The 19995-nt window shown below is 45.5% G+C and overlaps 1 protein-coding gene and 1 long non-coding RNA gene across 2 annotated transcripts; both read right to left on the reverse strand.

The window, feature by feature from the left end:
* Positions 1-269: 269 nt before the first annotated feature.
* Positions 270-647, reverse strand: LOC311005080. Its single transcript, XR_014596330.1, has 3 exons — positions 597-647; positions 470-505; positions 270-371 (listed from the first exon to the last, which is right to left on the reverse strand). It is a non-coding gene; the product is annotated as an uncharacterized lncRNA (long non-coding RNA).
* A 298-nt stretch (positions 648-945) lies between these two features.
* Positions 946-4049, reverse strand: LOC311004675 (uncharacterized protein; the record flags this gene model as incomplete). Its single annotated transcript, XM_083996846.1, has 6 exons — positions 3967-4049; positions 1940-2045; positions 1745-1848; positions 1373-1651; positions 1167-1286; positions 946-1017 (listed from the first exon to the last, which is right to left on the reverse strand). Exons 2-6 carry the CDS (start codon positions 2043-2045, stop codon positions 946-948), a joined length of 681 nt encoding a protein of 226 aa, XP_083852972.1. The 5' UTR covers positions 3967-4049.
* Positions 4050-19995: the final 15946 nt, after the last annotated feature.

The raw sequence follows: 19995 nt of genomic DNA on the forward strand, positions 1-19995 counted from the left end.
CCATTAAATCTACATATTCAAGTAAATCTGATCCAGATTTTGCAGTTATACATCATTCACAATGACTTTCTGTCCATCACAATAATACATGAACACATCTCCTTCAGGATTTAAACACGACATACCTTCTTCCTAGCACGTCTGGGCTTCTTGGGGACAGGTCGAGTACGAGGTCCCACAGGCAGCGGCTAAAGTGACAGAAACATAGTGTCAAAACAGTGGACAAAAAGAATATCTGAACTATTAGAAGTTTCTTGTTCTATAAATACCTGCTCGCCCGTGGAAACAGCGTCCTCGGCCGAAGGACCAGCGTCGTCCGTGTCAGGCAACATCCCAGGCGGCAGCCAGAAAGGGTTCAGGGGAAGAAGACGCTGTATGAAAGACATAAAGATTTTTTGTCACACTTATCGTTTTGTTAGGGAATAGAATGTCACTGTCAAGATCACAGTTAAATAAAATGACAACATACCACTCGAGGAACCCTCCTCTCCCGAGAGCAACGGCGCTACAACGACAAAACAGAAAAGACATTAGGATACAGAAAAACCTTCATTTCTCAGTTCATGACCATATGTAGACAAAGTTCGTCTTCTTACCTTCCTGCCTGGCACGGTCGTCCAGGCGTCCTCGTCCCTGGGAGGGGTGGGTGGAGGTGGGGCTGGGACCTCCCGACCGGTCCACGTGGGAATGGGCCTGGGCCTGGGGGACACCGGAAAGACGACGGGTGGCGGAGGTGGCGGAGGCGCGGGCCGCTCCAGGTGCTGCTTGGTGGCAGCCACCAGCGACTCCACGAGGATAGGCATCCCCGCGTCGTCACTGAGGTGCGTCTATGAAGAGGAACAAATAAAGATTACAATACAGTAATGTTGAACAAGATGACATTTACTGTCAATCATACTGTGTTGTCTAAATAAGCATTTCTGAGATTCAAAGTACAATTTTCACTTACACCATCGACAGCCCAGAGCTGCCGTTGCCTCGGTGGGAAGCGTTCCGCGTGGCAGTAGAACCGCAAACCTAAAGACAACAAAAACAAGGAAAACCCACGGATTACTGAAAAACTCAACGCACAGTCCACGGTCAACTTTCATAACACAAACAATAAAGGAGCATTGCCTCAATTATAGCTGAAATAGATACTTCTGATAAATCATAAGTGCCTAAACCCATGCATTGATATTTTCAAACATACGGTGCTGTCCTGCGATGCGCTGGAAGTTCTGTCTGTGGGACTCCTGGACAACCCCCTCCACAGACAGACGAGGGACATGGTCCACGACGAAAACCTACACAAAATGTCATAACGGTCAGTTACAAATCGATAGTCACAGTACATATAATTTCATGTTCAACAAATACATCAATGACCTACCTCTGCAGTCCGCCAGGCTTCCATGACAGCGCGCAGGTACCGGTCAAACGCTGCAGCTGCTCGGTCCGGGGTCTGGTTCAGGTTGTTGCTGGGGGCAAGAACACAAACAGCATCAGGGATGTGAGGACAAGTGTGGACAACATGATTTACCTCCTTCCTGAGCAGGTCCGCGCACGCCCCCGGCACAGACAGGAAACCGAAGGTGTAGCCGTCCGCTTCCATTGGCACGAATCCATCCACGATGGGGCGTAGATGGGATGCCCCGACAAAAACAACAAGCTGGGAGAAAAGGAAAAAAACACGTCTTAAAGGATGTACACTCACAATGACACTTATTATCAGCATTCATCATGATTTCTGAATAGTACATACCTTCTTATCGGGGACTTTTGCAGGAATGGCCACCTTCAGCTGCTTCCCGGTGCGCGGAGAAAGGGGCCACTGCAGAGACTTCCGGCGCCAGCCAGTGCCGGGGACTGTTGATGAAAATACGTACAACATTTCAGCTCATGCATACAGAAACATATACAGAGAATGGTTTAGGGAAATATATGGAAGAATACTTACTGGCACTGAAGGCGGAGCGGGCTGGCAGGAAAGTCGCATCCTGCCGCCGAGACTGCTGCCGGAACCTAGCAGCCTCGGCACGACGGTAGGCCTTGCCACGGGGCATCTAAAAGTATAAATACCCAGTTATTACACATGTGTAGATTAAGACATGCATTTAGAAAGGATTTCACATTACCTCACACATAATAAAAATATTCTGATTTTTAACCAATAATTCACTGATGTTCCCTTTAAGCCCACCTGCTCCCATTAAACCCACTGGCTGTGTTTCAATGGAGAGTTTCTTCCTTTTGACTTTTGAACCATTTTCCTGCCTAAGTTTGACCTCACCTAATCAATCAGCTTCATAATTCAGATAATTAAATACCCAAATTTAAATATTAGTGATATTGCATGGGCCAATTCATTCATTTTATTAATTGTTTCTATTTAAGCTGTGGTTTTATGTTTAAAAAGTTATTTGTTTAGTTGTAAATACTGAAATTGATTCATTTATTATCCTTAAAATAGTATTGAACCAGGAAACTGTCTTTCTCTCAGTCATTGGGTCTTCAGAAATCTAGATAAAAACACTTTCAACCAGCTGGCTGGACCAGAAAATTTGGACAAATGTAAATGCCAATTGTATAATGTAGGATAGAGATACAGACAAAATGACAACAGATATTGAAAGCATAAGTACTGAAGAGTAATTTCCATTCTAATTTTTATTTTGTTCATGAATAGTTTTTTGGCTACATTGCAAAGAAGACATGTTGTAAGTTTAGCTTTTTCTGTGTTGACAACACATCAAATAGGCCGATCATGCCTATTTCAAATGCCATTTACAGGGCCAAGGAGAGGAGTGGAGACAAAATGAAAATAGCTATTGAGAGCTAAGAGATTACATATTTTAATAGAATAAGTTTGGATTTTGAAGATTTTTAAATATATATATATATATGTAGAAAAATACTATGATTACACCACTTAGAATAAACAGAATTAAAAAACAGCTGTTCATTTAAGTTAATCCAAGCACAATGGAAAGAGGTCAGAGCCGACTTCAGCTGTGACGACACACAGTGCCAGACCTTAGAAAAAACCCCTCCTCCACTCGGCCCGTGGCATCCATTTTAAATGAGCTCAACAAAAGGTCAAAGTTGTGACTTCACTTTGACCTAAACTTTCCACAACAAACAATGTACCCCAATTAAAAGAAAACTATTACCTGTATATACAACACACACAAAGTGAGTTCAGGCTTCATACAGTCACACTAACACACATGGAAAATTCTAAACTCTATAAGCATAACAACAAACTAACTTCAGAGGCCAAAATGGCCACAAAATGACTGACTTAAAAGCAATCCTGAAATGCTGAAATGTTTGCTGGACAATACTGCTGTTAATTACAATAACAACAATAACTAATAAAACAATAACATGAATCACTTTAGATACATTCTATTACTGCACATGTACGGAATATTCCACAGTTTCACTCTTCAACAACAACAACAACAACAGCCACACGGCCTAGGTCACAATAGATCCAGGGAACCATAGCCAGACTAGCGTGCTACCAGCTCAAAGTTGACCACACAAAAACACATTGGCCTGGGCACTAGTACAATAACAATAAAGAGGATAAATATTCCACCGTTTCAATGCATAGCTCTCACCAAAACCTACTTCTCTGGTCCAGTCACAGAGCAATTACAGTTCTCAGCTTTCAGAAAAACACGAGCCTCTCTGCTAACTTCAACATGCTAACGGCTAACTACGCTACATGCTAATGCCCAGTTCGAAATGAACGTCTTACGTGCATTTCGAAATGATTTAATATTACCAGAAGCACACACACAACTCTAATCATGTTTATTGCTGGTCAAAGACAAACAGTTTCAACAACACACTACAGACTTGTTCATAAACAATAGCACTGCTGTAAGTTAACTCTACTGGTTGAGCAAGCCAACGGCTAACTATAGCTACAACATGATACTAAGATAATAAATCGAATACAAAACAAATACTTACGGTAATGACTGATAGGTCACAAAGATGTACACAGAAGTCAACGCTGTGATGAGTGGGTTTGAAGATTTTCTCAGCAAAAAGCCGTGAAAAGACTGTTTCTCTCGTACTATTAAACTAGCGTGCTACCAGCTCAAAGTTGTATCAAAACAGACAGAGACACGGAGTTTGCATCGTAGTAGATAGGACTGGGCGTGAACTCACCGTAACCAATCACAGCGTGGTGGGAATACCCAGAAAGTCCGTCGAGCCCCGCCCCCGGTTACTGTTGTTATCTGTTTGAAGCTGATGACAAAAAGCCATCATTGTTGCCGTGCTGTTCCGTGGCTTAATCGGTAGCGCGCTTGCCTTTCACGCAGTCAACCTGGGTTCGAATCCAAGTCAAAACCATAATATTTCTTTATTCATTTTATCATGGTTATACACTGCTCCAAAAATAAACGTTAATACATACGTAAATAGATGTTGTCAACTCTCTATTTTTTTTACAATCTATGTTCTCAACACACTACTATACATTTAATAACGAATTTAAACTGCAGTATTTCATTAATTGAGATGTAAGATGTGTTGTTTAAATGTTCCCTCTAACAACTCTTTTTTTTCCTCTATATGGAAGAGAATCTGCTCTGTACAATTGCGCATGCATATGCTTTTATTTTGAAGGATGTTTTCCGGTGCCATGTCCAACCACCCTAGACCTTAGTAATAACTTTAGGGTTGTTTATAATACAGACACTAAATCTCAGATAACAGTTATCAGAGTTAGCCAGATGGAGTTCAATAATTGCTATAATATAAATATATAGGCCTATTCATTAGAGAATTTCATTTACATATATCCAAAATGTATTATTTACAAAACTTACATAATCCAAGGCACATCAAAATGTATTTTAGCAGCCATCTTTTCTATATAGTAGCATTAATGTCTATATTGATAAATAACAATTACGTTTTAAAATGGTCATTGTAGACATTTTTTTAAAAAGTGGTTTTCTGAAATACTTTGAATATAGTGTGCTGTATCATGAATGAGTGTTGCACTACTAGAATAAATCTTCGTGTTCCATCGTTATTGCCGTGCTGTTCCGTGGCTTAATCGGTAGCGCGCTTGCCTTTCACGCAGTCAGCCTGGGTTCGAATCCAAGTCAAAACCATATTATTTCTTTATTCATTTTATCATGATTATACACTGCTCCAAAAATAAACGTTAATACGTACGTAAATAGATGTTGTCAACTCTCTTTTTTTTTTTTTTTACAATCTATGTTCTCAACACACTACTATACATTTAATAACGAATTTAAACTGCAGTATTTCATTAATTGAGATGTAAGATGTGTTGTTTAAATGTTCCCTCTAACAACTCTTTTTTTCCTCTATATGGAAGAGAATCTGCTCTGTACAATTGCGCATGCATATGCTTTTATTTTGAAGGATGTTTTCCGGTGCCATGTCCAACCACCCTAGACCTTAGTAATAACTTTAGGGTTGTTTATAATACAGACACTAAATCTCAGATAACAGTTATCAGAGTTAGCCAGATGGAGTTCAATAATTGCTATAATATAAATATATAGGCCTATTCATTAGAGAATTTCATTTACATATATCCAAAATGTATTATTTACAAAACTTACATAATCCAAGGCACATCAAAATGTATTTTAGCAGCCATCTTTTCTATATAGTAGCATTAATGTCTATATTGATAAATAACAATTACGTTTTAAAATGGTCATTGTAGACATTTTTTTAAAAAGTGGTTTTCTGAAATACTTTGAATATAGTGTGCTGTATCATGAATGAGTGTTGCACTACTAGAATAAATCTTCGTGTTCCATCATTATTGCCGTGCTGTTCCGTGGCTTAATCGGTAGCGCGCTTGCCTTTCACGCAGTCAACCTGGGTTCGAATCCAAGTCAAAACCATAATATTTCTTTATTCATTTTATCATGATTATACACTGCTCCAAAAATAAACGTTAATACGTACGTAAATAAATGTTGTCAATTCTCTTTTTTTTTTTTACAATCTATGTTCTCCACACACTACTATACATTTAATAACGAACTTAAACTGCAGTATTTCATTAATTGAGATCTAAGATGTGTTGTTTAAATGTTCCCTTTATTTTATTGAGGAGTGTATATTTAATTTGCCACCTCTACTGATTTCTTCAGCTATATCTATTTCAAATCAAACAGTAGCCCAAGACAGTTAATGTACGGAGGTGCTGACAGAATTTTACTGGATTTTCAACAACTCACACTGTGCCACGTGAAAATGTAGCAAAGGTTCCAATGTTTCATAGCTCATTCAGTAGAGCACATGACTTTCACATGGAGATCCTCGGTTCAAGCCCAGGGGCTAGCATAAAGATTTTTATCATCATTTTCTCATGATTATATGTTCTCAACTCTCTCTCCTTTTTTTTTTTTACAGTCTATGTTCTCAACACACTACTATACATTTAATAACGAATTTAAACTGGAATATTGAGATCTAAGATGTGTTGTTTAAATGTTACCTTTATTTTATTGAGGAGTGTATATAAAACAGTAGTCCATGTGAATGTCTTTGGCCTGTCAATAATTTTCATTTTAATTTGCCACCTCTACTGATTTCCAAGGTGGTGACTTCACAGTGACCTAAGAGCCTGACATTAGTTTAGTTTAGTTTAGTTTGGTTTATTTCAGTCAATACATGTCATTAAAAGGAAAATAACAAACCAGAAAGAAAAAAGTAAATAAAGAAAAACATCATTCAGAATAAACAATAAGTAAACGTAAAAAGAAAATTTGGACCGAAAAGGCATAGGCTGAAGAATAGCTTATTACGCCTATACTGTTACAACTCTGATTAATTAAAAAAAAACAAAAAAAACATTTAAAATGTACAATTTGTTATTTATTAATAAAAGAAATAAGCAATCACAAAACAGTGAAAAGAGTGAAGCTGCTTGATTTGATTTCCCTTTCTCCTTCCTTTCCTTTCCCTTCCTTTCTCCTCTCCTTTCCCTTCTTCCTCCCCTACTTCCTTCCTCCTCAAAAGAAAAGGGGGAAAAAGAAGACAATCAAACATAAAGAAAACAGGACAAAAATAGCAGCAGCATAGCACGTGTCACCACTCATTACTCAAACTTATATGAATTGATCATCCTGTTTTCAAGTACTTTTTTGAATAAGATTATGGTATTACATGTTTTTAAGTCATTCTCCAATTTGTTCCATAAATTAACAGCTGTTACCGTAATGCATTGTAATTTGTTGTTGGTTCTGGTTTTTAACTTTCTAAATATACATACCCCTTTGAGATTGTAATGGCTTTGTCTTAGATTAAAAATTTTCTGAATACAGTCAGGCAGCAAGTGGTTGTTAATTTTGTGAAGTTTTGAAATCCACCAGTTGTTTGAATTTGAGTTCATTACAATTAATAAATAATTGATTAGTGGCTATAGTCAACTTTGTTTATAAGTGGCATTGCTTTTTGAGAGACATTGACACATTGAGAGTGAAGGCATAACTATCCCACCCAACTCCAGATTCAAGAAAGACAGAGTACACGATATTAATCTGCCACTACAACAAATTCAGTTCTTGATGAGGGACCATAGCATAATGGACCTGTAAAGACTGCTAAAACACCCTGGATGGCAACACCACCACAGGGGGAGAAGAGTCTGAGGCAGCGTGGAAGCGGGACGCCGAGTGGCGTGGAACGAGGGCCCGTCATAGCCGCTTGCGGCTTTAATTAGGGCCCGAGCCTGTGACAACGTCCCAGGGAGGACCCTATTGTAATTCGACATGCACATTAGTCAACGTGCCAGCCGACGAGTAACAACAAGTAAGCAAGCAAGTAACCAAGTACTGCATAGACCTGGCAGCAAAAACCCCAGATATTGTAATGTTTATTATTATTAGGGCCCGAGCCAGTGACAACGTCACAGGGAGGACCCTATTGTAATTCGACATGCACATAAATCAACGTGCCAGCCGACGAGTAACAACAAGTAAGCAAGCAAGTAACCAAGTACTGCATAGACCTGGCGCAAAATACCCCAGATATTGCAATGTTTATTATTATTATTATTATTATTACGCGCGTTTGAACGCGATTTCGACCCCTTTGCCGAAGCGAGAAACGGATGAAATTTGGCATACACGTGTAGTCTGGTGAAAATAGACGTACCATGACATCCGTTCGTGTGCGCAGAATGTAATGGCGCAACAGCGCCCCCTTGAAATTTTGAATTGATCAGCCCCGCCACACCGTTGCACTTACATGCATGAAATTTGGTGGGGTTATAGAACATGGGAAGACACACAAAAAATCCTCTTAAAGCCACGCCCTATACCCAACCGGAAGTCGGCCATTTTGGATTGAAATTTTGACCTATTTGACCGAACCCCTCCTACAGATTTCGTCCGATTGACTTTAAATTGGCTATGGACCATCGAGACGCCATGCTGATCTTATCTTGTGAACTACATGTCTGTAGGTCAAAGGGCGTGGCTGCTATGATGCGACACATTTTGGCGACTGTTCGTGTTCGGCGCCGTTTCACTTCGAACGGCTCTCACGCCGACATACTTGATCGTAGCCGCTTCAAACTTGGTGGACATGATGATGGGTCCTTCCTGGACAATCTGACATATTAACTTCCCACGTTACTCATAGCGCCCCCCGGTGGTAACAGGAAGTCGACACAGATTACGCTAACATGAATTAATCGTACATAGTTCACCCCAGCAACTTCGTTCCACTTCTGATACATGTGAAACAAATCGGTGAAGCTACATTACGTACGCTTTGAGGCTACGGCTAATTGCCCCCGTGTGGCGGCGCCACGTATTGCGGTCCATCAGAAACGAACTCCTCCTAGGGGTTTCGCCCGATCGGCTTCATATTCGCTACACATCATCCTCAGACCGCCCTGATTACAGCTTGTGCTCTGCAGGTCGGTAGGTCAAAGGGCGTGGCCACTGTGGCCGCCGCCATTTCTGATGCCTCGCCATGCATACACGGGCTGCTCTATCTCCCATGTACTTCGTCCGAACTGCTTCAAAATTTATGTACGTGATCAGACACCCGCCCTCTACACCTCTATTGCCTCGTATGCAAGTTCGCTCAACTCGCCCCCTTGTGGACACAGGAAATGACATATTTTACATCGACATTGTCCGATTTGCTCGAAACTTCACATGTGTGATGAGGTCACGACCTTGAACGCAACGACCCACATCCCGTTACTGCCCCCTGGTGGACGAACCGTAAACTTGCCGTAACTCCATCGTACATTGTCCGATTTTCTCGAAATTTCACGTGTTTGATGAGGGAACAACCCTCTACTAGCTGCCGACGTCCGGTGGCGCACGGGGGTTTCGAAGAGCGCCCCGGGGGTGGCGGGGACCGGGGGGTCGTGGGAGCGAGACGCCGAGTGGCGTGGAACGAGGGCCCGTCATAGCCGCTTGCGGCTTTAATTAGGGCCCGAGCCAGTGACAACGTCACAGGGAGGACCCTATTGTAATTCGACATGCACATTAGTCAACGTGCCAGCCGACGAGTAACAACAAGTAAGCAAGCAAGTAATCAAGTACTCCACTGACCTGGCGCAAAATTCCCCGAAATGCAAATGTTTATTATTATTAGGGCCCGAGCCTGTGACAACGTCCCAGGGAGGACCCTATTGTAATTCGACATGCACATTCGCCAACGTGCCAGCCGACGAGTAACAACAAGTAAGCAAGCAAGTAACCAAGTACTGCATAGACCTGGCGCAAAATATCCCAGATATTGTAATGTTTATTATTATTATTATTATTATTCTTATTCTTCTCCGCGTTTGAACGCGATTTCGACCCCTTTCCCAAGCCGGGAAACGGATGAAACTTTCGACGCAGGGGGGGAAGCCCGAAAATTGCGATTCAGTGGTGGTCTCGCATGTGGGCGTGGCCAAATGGCACCACAGCGCCCCCTAGACCGCGGATAGGGAATGAGGGTCCGCGACACCGATTTGTCCGAAACTTGGTAAACGTATTCATCAACCCGAGATCTTCAAAAAATTTCATAAAATGACATAGCCTAAAACCAACAGGAAGTCGGCCATTTTGCTTCAAAGTTGGTTTACGCAAAACGAACTCCTCCGAGGGGTTATGCCCGATCGGCTCCAAATTGGGTAGAGAACATCGTCAGACCTAGCTGAGCTTAACTTGTACTCCGCAGGTCTGTAGCTCAAAGCGCTTGGCCTCTGGCGTGCCCCGAAGTTTGGCGACTGTTTCGGTGCTCGCCATGTAAATACGAACGGCTCTCATGCCCACATACTTGATCGTAGACGCTTCAAACTTGGCGCAAAAATCTAGGGAGAGACCCTGAACGATCCGACATATTATTTGCCTACGTCGCTCATAGCGCCCCCCGGTGGTAACAGGAAACGTACAAAAATTCGTTAAAAATACGTAGTTGACCAAATCGACTTCGTTCCACTTCTAATACATGCAGACCCGGATGGTGAAGCTACATCATGAACGCTTTGACCCCACGAGCAACGGCGTCCGTGTGCCGCCGCGGCGAATGTGTATCTTCCCAATTTAAATTACGTTTGCCAAATACGCGCACATACTTCGTCGTAGCCACTTGAAATTCAAAGGACATGACGTTGGCTCCTCCCTGAACGTTTTGATGTATCGACTTCCTGCCTGGCTCATAGCGCCCCCCGGTGGTAACAGGAAGTACGCAAAAATTCATTAAAAATCCATACTTCACCCCATCAACTTCATTCCACTTCTAATACATGCAGAACCAGTTGCTGAAGCTACATTATGAACGCTGTGAAGATACGACGAACGGCGTCCGTGTGCCGCCGCGGCGACTGGCGATTTTTTTTCGTACAATTACGTTTGCCTTTTTCGGGGCTTTAACGAAGTCGTGTCCTCACGAAATTTCATCCACAGGTCAAGAATGGCGAGCTCTTTCAGCGGATAGAATCGTTTCCCATGGGCGTGGCTAAATGCCTCAATAGCGCCCCCTTGAAGTTTTTCCGAAATTCTCCATAGACAAATTTCGCTTACTTTGTCGTACACATACGAAACTCGACACACACGTGTATCATACCCAAACATACAAAAAATTGAATTGGAGCCACGCCCTAAACCCAACAGGAAGTCGGCCATTTTGGTTAGCATTTCTTTGACGCAAAACGAACTCGTCCGAGGGAGTTCGCCCGATTGACTTCAAATTGGGTAGAGAACATCTCCAGACCAAGCTGATTACGGCTTGTGCTCCGCAGGTCTGTAGCTCAAAGGGCGTGGCTGCTAGGGCACGGCCAAGTCCCACGAGTCAGCTAAAAAGGTTTAAATGCTATCACGCCCACAGATTTGATCGCAGCTGCTTCAAACTTGGTGCACATGATGAGGACGTGACCCTGAACGATCCGACATATTATTTTCCTACGTCACTCATAGCGCCCCCCGGTGGTAACAGGAAGTGCGCTAAAATTCATTAAAAATACATCGTTGACCCCATCAACTTCATTCCACTTCTAAAACATACCGAACAAGTTGGTGAAGGTATTTTGTGAACGCTATGACGCTACGGCTAATGGCCCCCTTGTGGAGGCGACAGGAATAGCGCTCCATCGTGAACTGCCATCTCCCACGGATTTCGCCCGATTTACTTCATATTCGCGACAGATCATTAGGAGACCAAGCTGGTCAAACACTATTAAAAGCTTTTCTCTACGTCAAACGGCGTGGCTGCTAGGGGGCGACAAAGTTGGTCAACTGCTCGTTTAGTCGCCATGCTATTACGTTTGCCTTCCACGCCCACATACTTGATCGTAGTCACTTCAAAATTTCAGTACGTGATCAGAGGCCCGCCCTCTACACCTCCGTTTCATCGTAGGCAAGCTCGCTCAAGACGCCCCCTTGTGGACACAGGAAATGTCGTGTTTTGCATCGACATTGTCCGATCAGCTCGAAACTTCACATGTGTGATGAGGTCACGACCCCGTACACAACAGCCCACATCCCGTTACCGCCCCCTGGTGGACGAACCGTAAACCTGCCGTAACTCCATCGTACGTTGTCCGATTTGCTCAAACCTTCACGTGTATTCGACGAGGGGACCGCCCTCGACGCAGTCGCCCACGTCCGGTTGCGCGCGGGGGTTTCGAAGAGCGGCCCGGGGGTAGCGGGGACGCCGAGTGGCGTGGAACGAGGGCCCGTCATAGCCGCTTGCGGCTTTAATTAGGGCCCGAGCCAGTGACAACGTCACAGGGAGGACCCTATTGTAATTCGACATGCACATTAGTCAACGTGCCAGCCGACGAGTAACAACAAGTAAGCAAGCAAGTAACCAAGTACTGCATAGACCTGGCAGCAAAAACCCCAGATATTGTAATGTTTATCTTTATTATTATTATTCTTTTTTGCCCTCTTCGAACGCGATTTCGACCCCTTTCCCAAGCCGAGAAACGGAGGAAATGTTTACACGCACGTGGGGACTGTGGCAACTTAGCGTTCAGTGGTGGTTTCGCATGTGGGCGTGGCCTATTGGCGCCACAGCGCCCCCTAGACCGCGCATAGGGAATGAGGGTCTGCGACACCGATTTGTCCGAAACTTGGTCAACATATTCATCAACCCAAGATCTTCAAAAAATCTCAGTACGGACATACCCGAAAACCAACAGGAAGTCGGCCATTTTGCTTCAAAGTTGGTTTACGCAAAACGAACTCCTCCTAGGGGTTACGCCCGATCGGCTCCAAATTGGGCAGAGAACATCGTCAGACCTAGCTGAGCTTATCTTGTGCTCCGCAGGTCTGTAGCTCAAAGGGGTTGGCCTCTGGCGTGCCTCGAAGTTTGGCGACTGTTTCGGGGCTCGCCATGTAAATACGAATGGCTCTCATGCCCACATACTTGATCGTAGACGCTTCAAACTTGGTGCAAAAATCTAGGGAGAGACCCTGAACGATCCGACATATTATTTGCCTACGTCGCTCATAGCGCCCCCCGGTGGTAACAGGAAACGTACAAAAATTCGTTAAAAATACGTAGTTGACCAAATCGACTTCGTTCCACTTCTAATACATGCAGACCCGGATGGTGAAGCTACATCATGAACGCTTTGACCCTACGAGCAACGGCGTCTGTGTGCCGCCGCGGCGAATGTGTATCTTCCCAATTTAAATTACGTTTGCCTTTCATGCGCACATACTTCGTCGTAGCCACTTGAAATTCAAAGGACATGACGTTGGCTCCTCCCTGAACATTTTGATGTATCGACTTCCTGCCTGGCTCATAGCGCCCCCCGGTGGTAACAGGAAGTACGCAAAAATTCATTAAAAATCCATACTTCGCCCGATCAACTTCATTCCACTTCTAATACATGCAGAACCAGTTGCTGAAGCTACATCATGAACGCTGTGAAGATACGACGAACGGCGTCCGTGTGCCGCCGCGGCGACTGGCGATTTTTTATCGTACAATTACGTTTGCCTTTTTCGTGGCTTTAACGAAGTCGTGTCCTCACGAAATTTCATCCACAGGTCAAGAATGGCGAGCTCTTTCAGAGGATAGAGTCGTTTCCCATGGGCGTGGCTAAATGCCTCAATAGCGCCCCCTTGAAGTTTTTCCGAAATTCTCCATAGACAAATTTCGCTTACTTTGTCGTACACATACAAAACTCGACACACACCTGTATCATACCCAAACATACAAAAAATTGAATTGGAGCCACGCCCTCAACCCAACAGGAAGTCGGCCATTTTGGTTAGCATTTCTTTGACGCAAAACGAACTCCTCCGAGGGAGTTCGCCCGATTCACTTCAAATTGGGTACAGAACATCTCCAGACTAAGCTGATTACGGCTTGTGCTCCGCAGGTCTGTAGGTCAAAGGGCGTGGCTGCTAGCGCACGGCCAAGTTCCCAAATTCAGCTAAGAAGTTTGCAATGCTATCACGCCCACAGATTTGATCGCAGCGGCTTCAAACTTGGTGCACATGATGAGGGCGTGACCCTGAACGATGCGACATATTATTTTCCTACGTCACTCATAGCGCCCCCCGGTGGTAACAGGAAGTGCGCTAAAATTCATTAAAAATACATCGTTGACCCCATCAACTTCATTCCACTTCTAAAACATGCCGAACAAGTTGGTGAAGCTACTTCATGAACGCTATGACGCTACGGCTAATGGCCCCCTTGTGGAGGCGACAGGAATAGCGCTCCATCGTGAACTGCCACCTCCCACGGATTTTGCCCGATTGACTTCATATTCGCTACAGATCATCAGGAGACCAAGCTGGTCAAACACTATTAAAAGCTTTTCTCTACGTCAAACGGCGTGGCTGCTAGGAGGCGACAAAGTTGGCCAACAGCTCGTTTAGTCGCCATGCTATTACGTTTGCCTTCCACGCCCACATACTTGATCGTAGTCACTTCAAAATTTCAGTACATGATCAGAGGCCCGCCCTCTACGCCTCCATTTGATCGTACGCTAGCTCGCTCAAGACGCCCCCTTGTGGACACAGGAAATGTCGTGTATTGCATCGACATTGTCCGATCAGCTCGAAACTTCACATGTGTGATGAGGTCACGACCCCGTACACAACGGCCCACATCCCGTTACCGCCCCCTGGTGGACGAACCGTAAACCTGCCGTAACTCCATCGTACGTTGTCCGATTTGCTCACAACTTCACGTGTTCGACGAAGGGACCGCCCTCGACGCAGCCGCCCACGTCAGGTTGCGCGCGGGGGTTTCGAAGAGCGGCCCGGGGGTAGCGGGGACGCCGAGTGGCGTGGAACGAGGGCCCGTCATAGCCGCTTGCGGCTTTAATTATTATTATTATTATTATTCCCCGCAAAGAATCGCAAAAACGACCCCTTTGCCATGCACGAAAACTCACCAAACTTTGTAGCCTCGTGGGGCTTCGCGAAAAATTTGATATTTTGGCAGCGTCGCATTTGGGCGGGGCCAAATGGCTAAATAGCGCCCCCTACAATTTTCCCAAAAACCCATAGGGAAAAAAATGACGTTAACGAAAGCGGACCAAAATCGCCACACATGTTCATCAATGCGAGATGAACACAAAATCCTCCTATAGCGAAGCCCGAAACCCAACAGGAAGTCGGCCATTTTTCTTCAAAGTTTGTAAACGCAAAACGAACTCCTCCTAGGGATTACGCCCGATCGGCTCCAAATTGGGTTCAGAACATCGTCAGACCTAGCTGAGCTTAACTTGTACTCCGCAGGTCTGTAGCTCAAAGCGCTTGGCCTCTGGCGTGCCCCGAAGTTTGGCGACTGTTTCGGTGCTCGCCATGTAAATACGAACGGCTCTCATGCCCACATACTTGATCGTAGACGCTTCAAACTTGGTGCAAAAATCTATGGCGAGACCCTGAACGATCCGACATATTATTTGCCTACGTCGCTCATAGCGCCCCCCGGTGGTAACAGAAAACGTACAAAAATTCGTTAAAAATACGTAGTTGACCAAATCGACTTCGTTCCACTTCTAATACATGCAGACCCGGATGGTGAAGCTACATCATCAACGCTTTGACCCTACGGGCAACGACGTCCGTGTGCCGCCGCGGCGAATGTGTATCTTCCCAATTTAAATTACGTTTGCCAATTACGCGCACATACTTCGTCGTGGCCACTTGAGATTCAAAGGACATGACGTTGGCTCCTCCCTGAACGTTTTGATGTATCGACTTCCTGCCTGGCTCATAGCGCCCCCCGGTGGTAACAGGAAGTACGCAAAAAATCATTAAAAATCCATACTTCACCCGATCAACTTCATTCCACTCCTAATACATGCAGAACCAGTTGCTGAAGCTACATTATGAACGCTGTGAAGATACGACGAACGGCGTCCGTGTGCCGCCGCGGCGACTGACCATTTTTTATCGTACAATTACGTTTGCCTTTTTCGTGGCTTTAACGAAGTCGTGTCCTCACGAAATTTCATCCACAGGTCAAGAATGGCGAGCTCTTTCAGCGGATGGAGTCGTTTCCCATGGGCGTGGCTAAATGCCTCAATAGCGCCCCCTTGAAGTTTTTCCCAAATTCTCCATAGACAAATTTCGCTTACTTTGTCGTACACATACGAAACTCGACACACACGTGTATCATACCCAAACATACACAAAATTGAATTGGAGCCACGCCCTAAACCCAACAGGAAGTCGGCCATTTTGGTTAGCATTTCTTTGACGCAAAACGAACTCCTCCGAGGGAGTTCGCCCGATTGACTTCAAATTGGGTCGAGAACATCTCCAGACCAAGCTGATTACGGCTTGTGCTCCGCAGGTCTGTAGGTCAAAGGGCGTGGCTGCTAGCGCACGGACAAGTTGCCTAATTCAGCTAAAAAGGTTTAAATGCTATCGCGCCCACAGATTTCATCGCAGCAGCTTCAAACTTGGTCCACATGATGAGGGCGTGACCCTGAACGATCCGACATATTATTTTCCTACGTCACTCATAGCGCCCCCCGGTGGTAACAGGAAGTGCGCTAAAATTCATTAAAAATACATCGTTGACCCCATCAACTTCATTCCACTTCTAAAACATGCCGAACAAGTTGGTGAAGGTATTTCATGAACGCTATGGCGCTACAGCTAATGGCCCCCTTGTGGAGGCGACAGGAATAGCGCTCCATCGTGAACTGCCACCTCCCACGGATTTTGCCCGATTGACTTCATATTCGCTACAGATCATCAGGAGACCAAGCTGGTCAAACCCTATTAAAAGCTTTTCTCTACGTCAAACGGCGTGGCTGCTAGGGGGCGACAAAGTTGGTCAACTGCTCGTTTAGTCGCCATGCTATTACGTTTGCCTTCCACGCCCACATACTTGATCGTAGTCACTTCAAAATTTCAGTACATGATCAGAGGCCCGCCCTCTACGCCTCCATTTGATCGTACGCTAGCTCGCTCAAGACGCCCCCTTGTGGACACAGGAAATGTCGTGTTTTGCATCGACATTGTCCGATCAGCTCGAAACTTCACATGTGTGATGAGGTCACGACCCCAAACGCAACGGCCCACATCCCGTTACCGCCCCCTGGTGGACGAACCGTAAACCTGCCGTAACTCCATCGTACGTTGTCCGATTTGCTCGGAACTTCACGTGTTCGACGAGGGGACCGCCCTCGACGCAGCCGCCCACGTCCGGTTGCGCGCGGGGATTTCGAAGGGCGGCCCGGGGGTAGCGGGGACGCCGAGTGGCGTGGAACGAGGGCCCGTCATAGCCGCTTGCGGCTTTAATTATTATTATTATTCTTCTTCCGCGCGTTTGAACGCGATTTCGACCCCTTTCCCAAGCCGAGAAACGGATGAAACTTTCGACGCAGGGGGGGAAGCCCGAAAATTGCGATTCAGTAGTGGTCTCGCATGTGGGCGTGGCCAAATGGCACCACAGCGCCCCCTAGACCGCGGATAGGGAATGAGGGTCCGCGACACCGATTTGTCCGAAACTTGGTAAACATATTCATCAACCCGAGATCTTCAAAAAATTTCATAAAATGACATACCCGAAAACCTACAGGAAGTCGGCCATTTTGCTTCAAAGTTGGTTTACGCAAAACGAACTCCTCCTAGGGGTTATGCCCGATAGGCTCCAAATTGGGTAGAGAACATCGTCAGACCTAGCTGAGCTTAACTTGTACTCCGCAGGTCTGTAGCTCAAAGGGCTTGGCCTCTGGCGTGCCCCGAAGTTTGGCGACTGTTTCGGTGCTCGCCATGTAAATACGAACGGCTCTCATGCCCACATACTTGATCGTAGACGCTTCAAACTTGGTGGAAAAATCTAGGGAGAGACCCTGAACGATCCGACATATTATTTGCCTAAGTCGCTCATAGCGCCCCCCGGTGGTAACAGGAAACGTACAAAAATTCGTTAAAAATACGTAGTTGACCAAATCGACTTCGTTCCACTTCTAATACATGCAGACCCGGATGGTGAAGCTACATCATGAACCCTTTGACCCCACGAGCAACGGCGTCCGTGTGCCGCCGCGGCGAATGTGTATCTTCCCAATTTAAATTACGTTTGCCAAATACGCGCACATACTTCGTCGTGGCCACTTGAAATTCAAAGGACATGACGTTGGCTCCTCCCTGAACGTTTTGATGTATCGACTTCCTGCCTGGCTCATAGCGCCCCCCGGTGGTAACAGGAAGTACGCAAAAATTCATTAAAAATCCATACTTCACCCCATCAACTTCATTCCACTTCTAATACATGCAGAACCAGTTGCTGAAGCTACATTATGAACGCTGTGAAGATACGACGAACGGCGTCCGTGTGCCGCCGCGGCGACTGGCGATTTTTTATCGTACAATTACGTTTGCCTTTTTCGTGGCTTTAAAGAAGTCGTGTCCTCACAAAATTTCATCCACAGGTCAAGAATGGCGAGCTCTTTCAGCGGATAGAGTCGTTTCCCATGGGCGTGGCTAAATGCCTCAATAGCGCCCCCTTGAAGTTTTTCCGAAATTCCCCATAGACAAATTTCGCTTACTTTGTCGTACACATACGAAACTCGACACACACGTGTATCATACCCAAACATACAAAAAATTGAATTGGAGCCACGCCCTAAACCCAACAGGAAGTCGGCCATTTTGGTTAGCATTTCTTTGACGCAAAACGAACTCGTCCGAGGGAGTTCGCCCGATTGACTTCAAATTGGGTAGAGAACATCTCCAGACCAAGCTGATTACGGCTTGTGCTCCGCAGGTGTGTAGCTCAAAGGGCGTGGCTGCTAGGGCACGGCCAAGTCCCACGAGTCAGCTAAAAAGGTTTAAATGCTATCACGCCCACAGATTTGATCGCAGCTGCTTCAAACTTGGTGCACATGATGAGCACGTGACCCTGAACGATCCGACATATTATTTTCCTACGTCACTCATAGCGCCCCCCGGTGGTAACAGGAAGTGCGCTAAAATTCTTTAAAAATACATCGTTGACCCCATCAACTTCATTCCACTTCTAAAACATGCCGAACAAGTTGGTGAAAGTATTTCATGAACGCTATGACGCTACAGCTAATGGCCCCCTTGTGGAGGCGACAGGAATAGCGCTCCATCGTGAACTGCCACCTCCCACGGATTTTGCCCGATTGACTTCATATTCGCTACAAGTCATCAGGAGACCAAGCTGGTCAAACACTATTAAAAGCTTTTCTCTACGTCAAACGGCGTGGCTGCTAGGGGGCGACAAAGTTGGTCAACTGCTCGTTTAGTCGCCATGCTATTACGTTTGCCTTCCACGCCCACATACTTGATCGTAGTCACTTCAAAATTTCAGTACATGATCAGAGGCCCGCCCTCTACACCTCCGTTTCATCGTACGCTAGCTCGCTCAAGACGCCCCCTTGTGGACACAGGAAATGTCGTGTTTTGCATCGACATTGTCCGATCAGCTCGAAACTTCACATGTGTGATGAGGTCACGACCCCAAACACAACGGCCCACATCCCGTTACCGCCCCCTGGTGGACGAACCGTAAACCTGCCGTAACTCCATCGTACGTTGTCCGATTTGCTCGAAACTTCACGTGTTCGACGAGGGGACCGCCCTCAACACAGCCGCCCACGTCCGGTTGCGCGCGGGGGTTTCGAAGAGCGGCCCGGGGGTAGCGGGGACGCCGAGTGGCGTGGAGCGAGGGCCCGTCATAGCCGCTTGCGGCTTTAATTGTATTTATTTTTAGTTAGCATATATCTTAAACACTTTAAGCTGAAAGCTAATGATGGTTATATGAGAGCAGCTGCATGCTGGTGCGATAAACTGTATGTTTTACATTCAATTTACGTATAATCCGATTCGTCGACTAATCGAAAAAAATAATCTGTGATTAGTCGACTATCAAAATAATCGTTTGTGGCAACCCTAGTGCAGGGCAGTCCCCGTGAAGGAAGATCAGACAATAAATGTAGCCTACACGGACATAGATGTGCATCACCTGTAACAACAGCGCTGCAAAAAAAGAGGATGTCGCTGTGGTCTCTAGCCGGTTCACCTGCAG

The sequence above is a fragment of the Trachurus trachurus genome, assembly GCF_905171665.1.
Source record: "Trachurus trachurus genome assembly, chromosome: 21".
Lineage (NCBI taxonomy): Eukaryota > Metazoa > Chordata > Actinopteri > Carangiformes > Carangidae > Trachurus > Trachurus trachurus.